The sequence below is a fragment of the Gossypium raimondii genome, chromosome 3, assembly GCF_025698545.1.
Source record: "Gossypium raimondii isolate GPD5lz chromosome 3, ASM2569854v1, whole genome shotgun sequence".
Taxonomy (NCBI): Eukaryota; Viridiplantae; Streptophyta; class Magnoliopsida; order Malvales; family Malvaceae; genus Gossypium; species Gossypium raimondii.
In genome coordinates this window covers 21924638-21941227 of record NC_068567.1, presented here as the reverse complement: position 1 = coordinate 21941227, position 16590 = coordinate 21924638, and the positions used below count along the sequence as shown (strand labels likewise).

The following is a 16590-nucleotide window of genomic DNA, read 5'->3' as shown; positions in this document are numbered from 1 at the left end:
ATATTTGGGGCACCCAATTTTTATACTATTGAATTTTTGTTCTTGGAATACTTTATTCTTTTCCAAGATACACATTCCCAATCAATTTCTTTGTTATCCTTCTTTACTATTTTTGATAATTTATTCCTTTCGAGATATGCTCAGAACTAACTTTATTCTTATCCATTGTTATGACCTTTTTGCAAGCATGCTGCATTGAAATAATGATTAATGGACTAATAAAACTTTCACAAGGGAGGTTTTGCATAATACTCTAGAAATTTCTAAATAATACAGGAACCTGAAACAGGACTATTGTTTAGAAAACACCAAGTTTAAAGGCTGGAAATCTGAGAAGGAAGAGTCTAAATTAAGACTTTCTCTTTGGATTTTGTTGTCAAAAAGCATTGATTGAACAACATAACAAGATGTCAATTTGGTGACAAAGCTTAAATCACCAGACAATAGGAAGAGGTTACTTCAGAGAAGAGAGCTTTCATTTGCGCATGAGCCTTTGGTACGATGCCCTGGGAATGGTGTAAGAGACCAGAAAAATTTAGATCCTGTATCCTTGAATTGTGATAGGAGAGGATTGAAAAAGCTATATACCCTTGGGTTACAGTGGGAGAACAATGGTATGGATTTTTGCGCCCTAATGGATTAAACTTTAAGGTTTACAGTGGGGGTAACCTGGCTAAATGTTTCTTCAGAAAATCCAGTCAAGCAAGAAAGCGTTGTAGCACATCAGTCACAAAGCCTTAATAAACTTCGAGTAATGACAACCTAAGCGGGATCATTCTCGGAAAAATAAAATTTTGCATTCATGTAAACACCATTCACACATGTCTAGTTAGGAGCATTTGATGCATTTTGATTATGCCATCCTAATCATTAGGCATAATTAGGTTCATTATACAGGTCATGTTCCCCAGAGAACAGATCAATGAAAATAGAAGATCTTGCCTTCCTGCACCGACAGCGAAGCAGATCGAAGACACCAGCCTTGCCTCCTTGGGTTGCAGCGGAGTAGGTTAAAAATAGCAGATCTTGCCTTCCTGCGCCGACAGCAAAACAGATCGAAGACACCAGCCTTTCCTCCCTGGGTTGCAGCAGAGTAGGTTAAAAAATAGCAGATATTGCCTTCCTGCGCCGACAGGGGAGCCGATCGAAGATGGCGGATTTTACCTCCCTGTGGTTACAGTGGAGTACATTGAAGCCAGTAATTCTACTTCCCTGGACAACAGTGGAATAGATTGAAGATTTCAGATCTTATCTCCCTAAGCAGTAGTGGAGTAGATCGAAGATGGTGGATTTTACCTCCCTGTGGTTACAGTGGAGTACATTGAAGCCAGTAATCATATCTCCCTGGACAGCAGTGGGATAGGTTGAAGATTGTAAGTCTTATCTCCCTGAAGTTGCAGTGGAATAGATTGAAGCACTAGCTCCTATACTTCTGAAGATGCAGTAGGAAGGAATGAGGCTACTTAAAGAAGAAGAGTACCAAAAGCCAGCGCGACCGGGCAAAATTTGACATTTTTAAAGTCTTTGCTCCATTCCCGTTACACGATAACGAGCAAAGATGGGCAGCTGTAATACTGAAATTTTACCCGGCCTACAAATACAAGGCCCAAATTGAAATAAAACAAAGGCCCAATCCGGTGGCCCAAAATAGTGACAGAAACCCTAGGGTTTTCTAATCTTTAGCCGCCGCAACCATTTCCACGCGATATTCACCTGCAAGGAACAAACGCAAAAAAGGAAACAAAATCAGAGATTTGCAAAATCAAATCAATAAGAACAGATTTATTTCTTTATATTTTTCTCATTATGGCTATAAGAGCCATTGAATATACTGTAAAAGGGGGGGAGACCGAAAGAAAAACTAAATACAAATACAAAATTTTCTTTTTGACAGAAAAGGTGTTTTTTTCTCTCTGTTTTACCTTGTTGATTATCGTTCTTTTATTTTTTATTTATATATATATTTTATTTTTTTATTTTCTCTATTTATTTATTTATTTATTTTTGCCTAAATAAAAAGAAGAAAAGTAAGAGAAAACTTACCTTTTCGCGGAATCGCCGAGTTGGTGCCCTCGTCGTCGCGATTGGAGATCGGGGCATCGATGGAGGCCATGGGAATGGCTTGAACGGCGGCGGTATATGAACATGAAACCCTAGCAGAGGAATTCTCTTCTATTTAGTTTCAAAAGGGGGGAAGAATGAATTTTTAGGGAAAATTTTGGTTTTTATAAGTAAATGAAACGACATCGTTTAGGGGGGTCTCTACGGCTTTAAAACGGCGTCGTTTTGATCTCTATGGCCCTTGACCTGCGCGGTGACCCGACCCGGGGAAGGATCCGCGCGTTTTGGGTATTTTGGTTTATTTCGCATGCAGCCCCTCTTCCTTCCATGCGCTTTACAGTTTGGTTTTTTTTTTGTCGTTTTATTTTCTTTCACATTTAATCGCATATTTTTCTTTTTGATTCAATTTGGTCTTTGCAAAAGTGTTGCGTTTTGAGGGGAAGGTGTATTCTTTACTTGACCCCCATGAAATCCGCATTTTCGCATTTTGATCCTTTTTTTTCTCATTTGTTTTACAATTTATTTATTTATTTTAATTAGTTTAATATAATTATTAGTATTGTTATTATTATTGTTAATATTATCACTGTGATTATTGCTATTAATACTATATTTATCATCATTATTATTATTTCTATATTCATACACGTGCATTTTCTTGATATAATATATATATACTTTTATATTCTAGTTTCAATTTTTTTACTTTGATAAATATGTATATATGTATATTTTCTTATATTATTCTTTATTTTTTGTGTTATATTCTTTTAATTAATTAATTTCAATATATGTAATTATTATTATTTTATATATATGTAATTATCTTTTCTTATAATCTATATATATATATATATATAATTATTATTTTTATATATGTACATGTATATATATTTATATTAACGAATATTTTCCTATTTTTTATGAATATTTTCATATTTATTTGTATATATTTATGTTTTTTAAAATGAAATACTCACTTATTTTTTAAAACACACCTATTTTATTATTATTATATATATGTACGTATAATTATATATTTTTCTTTATTTTCATAAATATATTATGTATTGTATATATATATATATATATATTCTATAACCTAAAAATTTATTTGTAAATTATATGTATATTTTAATCTTCATAATTTTCATATGTATATTATATGTCTTCCGATCTTTATTTATTTTGTTTGCTTTCCCATTCATTGTATAATTGTGTTTACATTTAATATTTTGCATGTCATGGATTATTGTTTTTATTTCGTTTATTCATTTGTTTATATTATTTTTATGTCATTGATGTATTTATTATTGTTGTATTTATTATTATAGCATTTGTACGTATAATATAACGTTACATCATCTTTTACTCAAATTTAAAAATAGAAAATTTTCAAAATTGAGATAATGCTCGTATTTAGGATTTTCAAGGAAATTGAGCCCTAGCGTATTGGGTTCCGATTTTCTTCGTTAAATCTAACAATCGAACATTTCTCTTTAATCAAAAATAAGACCTCATTATTGGGAATTCAACACGTTGTGTTCTAACGTATTGGATGTGACGCTTTGATTTCTCGAAATGAAGATTTTTTCTAAAAAATAATAAAGGAAATATTCCGAGTTTGGGATTTTAGAGGAATTGTGCCCTAACGTATTGGGCCGCGATTTCTTAAATCTTGAATAAATGAATATTCTTTTAAATTTTTATTACACGAGTATTCTGGCCTAATTCATTTTTGAGGAAATTAGAATGTCGTGCCCTAACGCATTGGGTGTGGCATTTTCTTTCTTTGAAATGATAAGAGTCTTAATACGTAACGTTTAAGAGTTTTGTGCTAAGGATTATATTTTTCAAATTTTCGACATTAAAACATTAATTAATTAATTAGATACCAATTTTGAGCGTTACGAGGGTACTAATCCTTCCTCGTACGTAACCGACTCCCGGATCCGTTTTTCTAAAACTCATAGACCAAAGCCATTTTTTCATGTGATCTAATCACACCTCGATAAAAGATTGGTGACGACTCCCAATTTTCATTTTTTAAAGTCGACAACCTAAAAATTTTGTTTTTCAAAAAATGGTTTCGACATTATTTATTAACCCGTGACACTTTGTAAAAATCCCAATCTTGAATGAAGGATTACAGAAATTTTCAAATTGAAACCAACCAAGAAGTAGAACCAAAACAAGAACCCTCTAGCGCCAAATCAATTAGATCTGTCCTACCAAGAAAAATAATCTTTAAATTCAATAGCCAAACTTTAAAAAATAAAATCCACAACTGGGACAACTATCCAAACTTTTGTATTTGCTCCTCCATTGCAGGGACAACTATCCAAACTTTTGTATTTGCTCCTCCATTGCAAACTTAAGAAAAATCTATTTTAGGAACTTTTAGCTAAACTTCGTAACTCCTCCATGACAGTTTGTATTTGCTGTGAAATAGTTGAGTAGAGGCATCTCTGCGCTGCTTCATCCAAATCTAATCCATGAGAGGAGATAACGGGCCATCCTCTAGACGTTGTTGAAGAAAACAGATGATCACCACGAGACTTTGAAATTGCCAACTGCCTCATTTTAGGAATATCAAATTCTAGAGGCTGTCCAATCATAATTTTTATTTTCTTATTGCATAATGGAAAAGGAGGCCTTCTGTCAAGAAAAAACTTCTCCGGCATCACCTGTTGAAGACCCCAACCGACCAAACAGCTAAATTTTATTTTTAAGTTATTTCAGTAATCCACATGTGAACATTTAAATAAAAAAGAAGCTCATCATATTTTCTCTAGTTTCAACATGCAATTCAATGCAATCCAAGTTTCAAAGAGCCGCTACGTGAAAACCATATGTAATATACTTCTGCATATTGGTCTAAATATCTTATGCAAGAGACACCATCCACAAATGAATTTAGCAGCCAAAAACCATGTCTGTACACTTTAATGGCATACGAACTGGGTTACACAGCCCGAAATTACTGTCTTCAGTGATGTGATTATCCAAGAAACAATAACAATAACAACAGTATATGGAACTTTCAGCCAGCACTTGTAGGCTCCATGCCAGAGGATCAATACGTAAAAGAGATGAAGCATTGGCAAGAAAAAAAATACCTTTTGTTTTATTTTATTAAATCATTGTTCACCTAAGTTCAATCGAACCCTTTAATCATGGAGTTGCATTTCATTAGTCAATTTCATTTTGCTGACGACAATAACAGCAGCAATCTAATATTGTTACTATGAATCTTCCAACGCAAGCTATTATTGCATCAAAACAAGACCTAAACTAGGGAAACCGATTTCCTAAGAGGGTTATGGTCAAACTGGCATATGTAGATCAAATATCAGAGTCAGTTAGAGGTGTTCATGGGCCGGGTGGCCCGGCCCGGCCCAACAGCCCGCCCGAAATATGGGAGGGTTTGGGTAAAAATATAGGCCCGAAATATGGGCTTGAGAAAAAAAACGAGGCCCGATTAAAAAACGGGCCGGGCCTCGAGCACCACTTTTTTGGCCCGGGCCCGGCCCGGCCCGAATAATAAATATTTTTATTTTTTAACTTTAAAATACTTTTAAAATACTTTTTTTTAATTTTTTTAATTTTAAATTTTTTTTAAAATACTTTTTTTTATTTTTTTAATTTTAAAATATTTTTAAAATACTTTTTTTAATTTTTATTTTAATTTTTAAAATAAATTTTTGGTATTTATTTAAAAAACGGGCCGGGCCGGGCCTGGGCAAAATTCTAGGCCCATATTTTGGGCCGGGCCGGGCCCAGGCCTAGGACCCGGGCCGAAATTTTTTTCTGGGCCCGGCCCGAACCCGTCCCGGCCCATGAACACCTCTAGAGTCAGTCATTCATGCAGAATGTTCACAATCATGGTTCATGGTGGGTAAAAGACATCTTTTTGATGCATAAAAAGAGTTTTATTGGAAAGAAATTTATACAAACCCAGATAATTAATTCTACGAGCTCAACAAACAAAATCCACTCAGAGGAAACAAAAAGGGCAACTGATGGAAGATATCTAACCTCTTCAAACCCACTATGAACCATAGGAAGAACTATAGGAGTCACATGGGCACGAACAATCAGACTAGCCGTTCCCCATTTTAATCGTCTTATAGGTGCATCTTCTTGGGATACTTTACCTTCAGGAAATGTATGTAGCTGCCAGTTAATAATAGAAAATTTAGGAAGCTCAATGCCATGAAGTAGCCATATTTGAGAAAGGAATCTCATTACTGCAACAAAAAATTATTTACAAGTTTTAGAACCATTCTATAAACAAGTGTATTAATCAATGGAAGTACACAAGCCTGAGCAATTCTCAATCTCTTAAGGAGTTCGCTTTTCTCAAACATAGTTTAATTCAAGGGTGCTCTCAGTAAAGTTAGTGTTGTTATTTCTTTTCTTGATTTATTTCCTTGAAAAAGGCTGTCTACCTTGATCTATTAATGAGCTCAGAAAAATCCAACAATCTCATGAAATAAAAGATTTACCAAAATTTCAAAATAACAATAGTATAAATTTAGGTGAAATACCCAGGCTCCATTGTTTAAACATTGAAGAGCTTCATTCATGTGTTCCTGATAAATTCCAGCACCCCTTGTAATAGGTATGCACTTACCTGCACAATTTACAATTTCAGAGACAAACTCTTACACTAAAACTATCCGGTCTTTCAAAACCCAACCAAATTGACAGAAGATTTCTTCTATGTATAAACAAAGGTTTTAGTTAGTACCATAACTCATACAAGAAGTAACATATTAATTACTAATGATAAAAAATCACAATTCAAAAGGAATTTCCAACAATGCCTAATGCAAGTACCTATTATATGTAAAAGCATGATTTTTAAACGTCGATCAGTAAGGGCAGTCAGACAACAAACATTACATGCAAGGGCTAGAACCCGTCATGTTTTGAGCAAGATCAGACCCATGAAAGAGTCAATCAAAACCCGTATGTTTTGACCAAAGCCTGTAAAACCCAACTGTAGTGGAGGTGAACTGAGCATTCAGTAAGTGAAAGAGAATCAGAAGTCTGGTGGTAGACAGAGAATCTGCATTGGTGTGTTTCTTAGCTTATGCTAACTTATCTTTCCGCTCTAGATAGTAACTCTTAATCTAAATAATATTCTTCAACTTAAGATGGATGTTTATATGTAAATTCAACAATAATTGTTAAGTCAAGTGAAAGCTAACAATAGAATCAAACTGATAAACTAGTGATAAGATAACTGAAAATAGTTTTTGTTAAAAAGACAGATAAGTAGAAGAGTGACAGTAGAGATGGGAAAGAAAATTGGGGCATACCGAGTCTAAAAAAATAAGTGAGTGCATAATTCTTAAAACAAATGTCTTCAGCAGAAAGTACCCATCGTGCCAAATTGGCATCCAAGGAGGGGAAACCTTTGAACCCCCAAAGAAGTGGATCATCCAAGCTGCAAAGCAGATGAAAATATGAATCGTATCTAATAAGACAAAGTAAAGAAGAAAGAAGGATTCAAGGTGGAGCACCCACGTAGACATGTGATTGCTAACAGTGAGAAGTGGTATGCCAGGGAGTCGAGAGCGCACAAGACGAATGAGGGTATCAGCATTATGAACGGAGGTGGTGTTGAGAAGAGTTGCTACTGCCTTGGCGAATGCCCCCACTGCCAGAAACACCAGCTTCCTAGGTATTCCTCTCATGTGCTTCTCCTTACCTGCCCATTCCATTTTCCTTCCCATTTATTTCCTTTCCTAGCAAACCGCAACAGCAACCGCAGGGTCTAGGGTTCCTCTTTTTTCTAGCACCAGGCAGAGCCAGCTATTCATTGAGCATCGAAAGGAAAAGAAGAGTAAGATCGATCTTCATCTGGAAATCCAATTGCAGGAGTAGGGGTGACCTTGCAGGCCCATATGCCTTCGGAATAACACTATACTAGGATGGCTTCTATTTTAAAGCACCAATAAAAATTAATTTTACTCTTCGACGGCATCTACACTTTTGAAGATAATCTAACAAGGCATAATGATTCTAACGTTTAGCTTTTTTATTATTTTGGCTTTTAATTTTCAAATTTTAGTTCAATTAATTTTCTTTAGATGAACAGTTTAAGTGTAATTAATTGTTTATACAAATGATTATTTTAAACTTTTATAAAATTTTATTAATTTTTATATTTTTAAAGTTATAAAATACACGAAAACTGCTATATTAATTACCAAGTCAACATCTGACCATGCATAAAATACCAATTTACTCAAAATAAAAGTGTAAAGTTAAAAAAAAACGAATAAGGACCAATTTGATTTATTGTATTAAATTTTAAAATTTCTTTACATTTTCACAATTATAATTTATATATTAGTTGGAGGAAATCGATTATGAATGACTTAATTTTATGTATAAGGTAATCAACCTAAAACTAAGATAGAATTAGATAATAAATTTCAATCCAAATTGATTTTTTATAATTAGGATAAAATTATTTTCATTGTACGGGAAAAATCATATTCTGAATCAATAACATTTATTTTAAGAAACATGTATTGTGTCATTGTGTGCATATAAGGTTAATTATAATTATTTAAAATTTATTTTTCTCAAAAATTTATACACGCACATAGAAAGAATATATATATACACACATTTCACAGATGCATGCAGCTAAATTTATATGGAAGATAGAAAGAATTATATAAAAAAGTATATGCACACACATATAGATAGAAAGGAAGAATATATGAAAAGAAAATATATATATACACAAACAGATAGAAAGAAAGAATATATATACATGCAAATTTCACTTACGGATGCATGCAAATATATCAAAAGAATATATATACACACACATCTTACTTACAGATGCATAAAGCAAAATTTATATGGAAGGTGCCAAATAAACATTAACTGACATGCAGACAGGAAACAACAATCAAATAAAACAGCACGCATTAATGTTATTCCAAACAAAATCATGAGACTGTAGAGAGATACCTTGGGTCGATATGAATGGCCAAGTCAATTGAAGCCCCTCTTCAAACACTGCCGATGTCCTCAAAAGAGAAACCTTGTTTTGCTACATAATAAACAATACCAAAGCAAAGATAAGTACATTAGTCAAGCTTTAGTTGGATTTTTTAAAAAATTAACCAGTAATATGATTCAAATATGAAACTTTGAAAGAAAACTCTCACTGTAAGATAAAAAAGGCAAGTATACTGTGTTCTTTATAAGGAAGAAAACAACACATAGTTAACATCTTCTAATGCAACACAATTACCATTCGTAACTACTTTGTAATATAAAACAACCTCTTCGGTTCAATTACATCCCTAATTCCAACCATGCCATGCATTTAGATATTACCTGAATATTTCAATCAAAATCCATTTCCAAATCACATACACACCAGCGCACAAACAATCCCAACTAAGTTCATCAATGAGCTCCACTCAACCATTTTAAAGAAAATCTACCCCAATCTTTACTGACGAGTGCAAGCACCTAGCAGTATGAAAAGAAAACCGAATATGCATTGATCCATGGACTGACTAATATGCACCACCTTAGCACTAGATAAAATGCAAGATTAACTAAAAAAATTCATAAATCTTACACTCCAAATATGACCACGTTCGTCTAGTTAAAATTGAGGTTAATTGATCCCAAAATCTCTTTCTTTCAATTCAATTAGAAAACACACAACAACGCCATACAAACTGCATTTTTCCTTGAAAAATGAAAATCAAACAGCACTTGTATAAGGTAATAAATATCAAACCATTGGTCAAAGACAATTTTTAAATTCTGTTTAAGCTAGCCCAAAACAAGCAATCAAAAGAATAAAAAAGTTATTCAGAACCAGAATGCATTTAGAAATCAACTAAGACAATAAACGAAGAAGAAATTGGTTATGACATCGTTAGAGAATATATCCAACACATCTTTTTTTCAGCCTCATATAAGAACCATCAACAAATAGCCAAATCAAAATTATGTTAATTACTTAAAAGATTACAACTCAATTTCCCTTCATGTAAACATGCTACAAGGCTAGGTAACACAGATGAATATAATTCTATCTTTAACCAAACTCCGAGTATTTTCACCACATGGATATATCAATAATCACACAAAACTTCCCATTCAGCTGATATAGAGAGATACCTTGGGTCTACCTGAAACTTTAAATCAAAATCCATTTCCAAATCATACCCAACAGCACACAAACAATCCCAACTAAGTTCATTGATGAGCTCCTTTCAAAACTATTTTAAAGAAAATCTACCCAATCCTTACTGATGAATGCAAGCACCTAGCAGTTTGAAAAAAAAACGTATATGCTTACACAAATCATGACAATCTCCACCGTATATGATTGTGAAACCCAAAACGTCAAAAACCTTTGCAATTCGCAAATCGGTTGAAATTCTCCAATCCTTCAATTAATATCAATATTAAAAAGTATCCCAAGTAGATTATTATTAATTTTTTAAAACTAAAGTATAGATTTATCGATAAAACTAAAAAACAGAATGTCACAACTCACAAAGAATGAAAAGGATATGTTATTACCATCCAGAAAAACTACCAATTAAACTCTACATGTGTCACAACTCCCAGCGGGTTCCTAGAGCTAAAATCAAGCCAACACAGATGCAGTAAACAATTTACATACGGATGCTTTTGTTCAGGCAATTCATACTTTTCCTAGTCTGTGTTAACATTCCAAAGGTCACACAGGCGGTAAGGCATTCGTTTAGGCAATTCATACTTTTCCTTCGAAAATGAATAGCAACTATAACGAGTATAAAAGGAAAAGAAAAGAATTCAAATATATTGGGATTAAGACTAGGTTTCCTAGTTTTGTATTAGACAACGGAAATGCATAGCAAAAAGAAATTAACTCACCGTTCACCCACTTCAAAATCATGCACTTTCCGCCCGTTGCGACAACATCTTGAGGGACCCTGGAAGAAATTAGGTAAGGTCATTGACATTGTGTAATCCAATTAGCATTTATGCTAGAACTAAAGGCCAATAGATCAATCAAGCAAAGGAAAGATTACTTAAAAAAAGAAGAAGAAAATAATCAGTGGCAGAAAGTACGGTAGGAATAAATTCGAAAAAGCAATGAAAATTCTTAAAATAAGGTGTTTAACTTACCACTCTTTGAACCGTTTAACAGCGGGAGCCTTGGATTTGAGAATGGGATGTCTCTCGAATAGAGGAGATCGGAAGCTGTGGAGGCCGCGGCAGCGCTTAGTGTTTGTTATGAAAGGGGAAGAAAGGAGGAAGAGAGAAAGAAGGAAAATATTAGAAAAAGAGGAGAGAATATGTAAATGGTGGTGTTAGGGTTTATTTATTGTCTGAGCTGTCATCTATTTCATTTTGTCTACTCTTCAAACAGATTAGATTGGTGTGTAACAGTTGAAGCTATTGGTCGGGATTAGTTTAGGTTGTTTGTTTTCAAATTAGTTTGTTTTTGAAATAACTTGAACCAAAATTAAATTGTGCTTTCAATCAACTTATAAAACACATCTTTACTAAACTTCTTATCATACAACAATTGATGAACATTTTAGTAAATGACATTTCTAGGCGTTGTCTTTAAAATCACATGTTCTTTTTTTTTTTTTATATGAAAATTAAGCAAAGTCTAGTGCAAAATAAATCTAGAAAAAATAAAAGCCTTTTGATGAAAATCAAATTTTGGTATTTAATACCTTATAGATATGAGTGAAATATTGTAAAATTAGATAATCTTTTTAAATAAATTTATGACCAAATCAATTCTATCAATTCAATTCAAAAACATTAACCTCATGTTTTGCCTTCCATAAGAGTTGATGTCATTTGCTTCTCTACTATCCATAATACAAAATTTTGCTATTTCACAAGCCTATGGTGTAGGCAAAACCAATGTCCCCAAACTTAATACAAAGTAGTTACCATACTAAATAAGAATGATTAAACCAAAACATAATAATAATAATAATAAAACAAGCCACCAGCAGCCAAAATGAAGAGAACGAAATATAAGCAAGGCCACAATACTCAATCACACTAAAGCAAACCATAACAAATTCGAAACCTCAAATCCTAAAAAATGAAAAAACCCACAACAATTGATGAACAACCCATAAATAATTGAGAAAGTACCCAAAAAAAATGATATATCGTTCTCAATCAGTGAACAGTTTTTTAAGTTAGGAGACGAGTGAGGGACGGCTAGACAGGAGAGGGATTTTTCAAATTAGTTTATTTTTACAACTGTTTTAAAATAACTTGAACCAAAATTAAATTGTTCTTTCAAATCCGGTTTAATAAACTTTTAAAAATAACTTTTAAATTTTAAATTACATTAAAATTTTTAAAATTATTTAGTTTTAAAACAATTGCTTCAAAATTAAATTGTTTTGTTCAAAATCATTTTAGTAAACTTTTAAAATTTAATTCAGGACAATCTTTCAAAGAAAAATTACTTTAATTTAATTTTTTAATATAATTTAAATTAATTTTAAATATTTTAGATGATTTAAAAATAAAAAATTTATATTGCAGGGTGCAAGATTTAAAGTTTGAGGTTTATGGCTTAAATTTAAGGTTTGGGGTTTGTGTTTTTGAGTGTAAAGTTTTGAGTTTTGAGTTTGAGATTCAATGTTTGGAGTCAGGTTCAATGTTGGGTTTAGAGATCAAGGTTTAGGAGTTTGAATTTGGGGTTTATGATCTATGGTGTAAGATTTAGGGTTTAAGGCTTATGGCTTAAAATTAGGTTTAAGGTTTATGATTATGGGTTTAAGGTTTGTGGTACAAGGTTCGTTGTAACACCCATATCCCGTTTCCATTGCCGGATTAAGGATCGGAGTGTTATAGAACCAAATAGAATAATTTATCTTACTTCAAAACAAATATTTAATTAATTTATAAACATATATCAATTCATAGAATAAATTTTCACATGGGCCTTAATTCAGGTTTACGGGGACCTAAAATTAGTTTGAAAGTAGTCAGCGATCAAAATGAATCAAAACATAAATTTTAGGAAAAACTTGAAAATTTGGAAAACAGTGGTCACACAGTCGTGTGACACAACTTAGACCGTGAGCATTCGAAGTAGGGACACACGGCCGTGTCCCAGCTCGTGTCATAGACCATGCAACTAACTAACTTGGCTTACACGACCATTTCGCAAGCCATGTGCTAGCCCGTGTAACCTACTAACTTGAGACACACGACCATGTCTCAGCCATGTCTCAAATAGTGTGAAACCTGCACCAAAACTAATAGAGCACACATGGCCGTGTGTTTCCAAATTAACCCCTTAAATAAGGTAAAGTCAAGCCAAAACTTACACATCAATACACACCATTTCCACAAGCATTCATAAGACCAAAACTCATTCCAAACTTGCTCAAAATATACCAAATCAATCATTCTATATGTTCTAACCAATGTACCAACAATAGGTACCACAATTACAATAAACTTTGAACCTATTCAACAATATAATTTCCATCACTTAGCATACCTTATGCATACCAAATGACCATATCACAAACATATCAAACAACCTTTTTCTTTCTACTTACATGAGAGTATGCATAACTACTATCACCTCATATGAATACACATTACTTACAAGTCTTCATCAAAATTCATAAACAAAAATGAACTTGGCACCATTCAAAAACAAACCAATCACCAAAACAACACTTAAAACCTTATTACATTCAAATCATACCAAAATAACACACAACCCTATACATGCCACTTATAACCATTTCAATATATTCAAAAGCTACCAAAATGGATCGATGGATAGTGTGATCGTGCTTCGACAAAGATTCCAACCGTTCGAGCTTCCTGATGATCTACAAAACAAAGAATACAATTATATAAGCAACTAATGCTTAGTAAACTCATATAAAAGAAATTAAACTTACCAATTGCATTGAACTAATCAACCATGAGAAAACCCATTTAATTATAGACCAAATTTCCTTTTCCTATACATCATACTTCACAAGGTTAATAGGTGAGCAATACGCATATAAATCTAACCCAAACAAGTCATATAATATATCAAGCATTTCAATTTCACCATTCATCTATTATATGACTACCATTTACCTTCGTCTTCTTTTAATTAAGCTTATCATAAATTCCATATTCTTACGTTAAATCATAGATCATTTTATATAGTCATATATTTTGTAAAGCTTTAATTACACATTTATACCATGAAAAGAATTTCACTATATATATATCATTCATCCACATAATTCAAATGTTACCTCTTCAATCCAAATACATCAAAACAACCTTCATTTCAAAAGACATTTTCATGCCATAAATCACATATTCTTAAAGTAACAATCCATACTGATGGTCACTAAACTAACTATAATTACGATAAAGACAAGCGCACCTATCGAACAATAGTATAACTATGTTGAGTAGGGAATATCGTATCCACGAGGACTAAAAGTACTAGTAATTACTATCTTTCTATTATTTAACCGACAAATTGATGAAATTGTTTTTAATCTAAAATTAGCTAAACTGATTACTAAGAACACAACAGAGAATGAATTAAGAAAATAATCGAATAAAACCAATGAGATAGACAATACCCAAGAAAGAATCCACCTAGACTTCACCTATTATTCTAAATTTGAATTAAATGATTTATTCACTTGTGTCTTGATCCATAGAAATCCCTAAATTATGTTAATATCTCTTTTCGAGAGTAAAAACAACTAACTCTAGGTTGATTAATTGAAATCTCTTTCTAATTAAAACCCCTATTGTTGCATTAACTCGATCTATGTATTCCCCTATTAGATTTGACTCTAATCCGGCAGATTTATGTCGTCCTATTTCTAGGATTGCATGCAACTCCACTCAATTATACTAGATCTACTCTTAAATAAGGGCTTTTACTCTACTGAAATAAGCACATTAAACATGCGTTAATATCCTGAAAATATTAAAAGACGAAATAAGCATAGATAATTGAGAACAAGAATAAAGTATTTATCATGTAATTCAGAAATTAAATAATAAGATTCATATTAGATTTCATCTTCCTTAGGTATCTAGGGAATTTAGTTAATAATTTGGAATGAAAACATCTCAAAGTTAGGATAACAACAAGACATAAAGAAACTCAATAAAACTTCTAGAAAATTGAATGGAGATCTTCAATCTTGAAGGAGATCTGCTTCTGAGTTGAATCAGGTGGAGTTCTTCGAGTCTTTTCTTCGTTCTTCTCTGTGTGTCCCCTTTAGGTCCTCTTCTAATATGTATTTATAAACTTTAGAATGCTCAGAAACCCTAAAAATTGGGCTTTTCAGCGTAAAAGGGAAGCAGGGTGCGAAATCGACACGGGCTGGCACATGGGTGTGTGGCCAACCCGTGTGGCTCACACAGACGTGTGTCAAGCCCGTGTGGAAATGCTCAGGCCATATGGATCCTAAAAATAGCTCTTTTTGTCTGATTTTGGCCCTTTTTCGCTCCTTTCGCTCCCCTATGCTCACCTAAGTATAAAAACATGAATTTAAAGGATTAGGAGCTTCAAATTCACTAATTTACATAATAAATCATCCAAAACCGCATCAAGAATGGGATTAAAAACATGTTAATTTTATGGCTTATCACATACATGTAACTAATAAACTCATTATAATATCTTTCACTTACCAATACTATAATTATGCTATAATATATAAGCACATAAATAAATTGCAATTCAATTATTTCATAGCCCAATGAACTAGTAATTTAACTAGAGTACTAGAGTAACTATACCAATTTCATTAACAATCCATATCATTTAGTCTAAATCATTTGTACTCAGTTCACATACTCGATCATTACTCCATTTTTAGGGGCATCGAAGATGCAAAACAGGGGCACATACGTGCAGTCTGGGGTACCAAAGTGCGAACAGGGGCACTGACGTGCAAACAGGGACACCAAAGTGTATACAGGGGCATCGAAATGCAAACAGGGGCACAATTGTGCAAATAAGGGCACTTTTTCATTCCCGTATACAATAGAACTCGTTACATTCACAGGTAATTTATTTCAAATCCAAGAATTTCTACTAACAATCTCTTTTTAATTTCATATATATATGTATAATACTTGCAATTCTTATTTTTATATAAATAACCACAGATATCTCACATATATACAATTCCATTAACTAGAAAAAACATTATAAAACTCAAGTGAATTATATTTAATAATCAATTACCATGAACTTACCTTAATTAAAGTAACATTTAAATAGACAATCTATAATTCAAAATCACCAAACACATTAGTATTAACTGTCATATCATTTAATTTGATTAATTCCTCTATTTGAATCATAATAATAATTTATCACATCTTTATCATTTAATTTTAACATAACATAAATAACTATTTACTTTCATCCAAAATGGATAAGATAATAATTTTCATCCTTAAACGAACTTACCTCAACTAGAAAGGTTGCTAAAACGGAGTCGA

At 32.6% G+C, this 16590-nt stretch overlaps 1 protein-coding gene across 4 annotated transcripts; it reads right to left on the bottom strand.

Moving 5' to 3' along the window:
- Positions 1–4195: 4195 nt before the first annotated feature.
- LOC105793863 (N-acylphosphatidylethanolamine synthase) lies at positions 4196–11476 on the bottom strand. Of its 4 annotated transcripts, none has more exons than XM_012622722.2 (8): positions 11233–11457; positions 10978–11036; positions 9061–9142; positions 7597–8010; positions 7389–7516; positions 6612–6697; positions 6100–6237; positions 4196–4748 (listed from the first exon to the last, which is right to left on the bottom strand). In XM_012622722.2, exons 4-8 carry the CDS (start codon positions 7803–7805, stop codon positions 4452–4454), a joined length of 858 nt encoding a protein of 285 aa, XP_012478176.1. In that variant the 5' UTR covers positions 7806–8010; positions 9061–9142; positions 10978–11036; positions 11233–11457; the 3' UTR covers positions 4196–4451. The 4 variants fall into 4 exon arrangements, with proteins under 4 accessions (XP_012478176.1, XP_052484156.1, XP_012478178.1 ...); XM_052628196.1 differs by having other exon boundaries at positions 7597–7932; XM_012622724.2 differs by having other exon boundaries at positions 7597–7884; positions 11233–11452.
- Positions 11477–16590: the final 5114 nt, after the last annotated feature.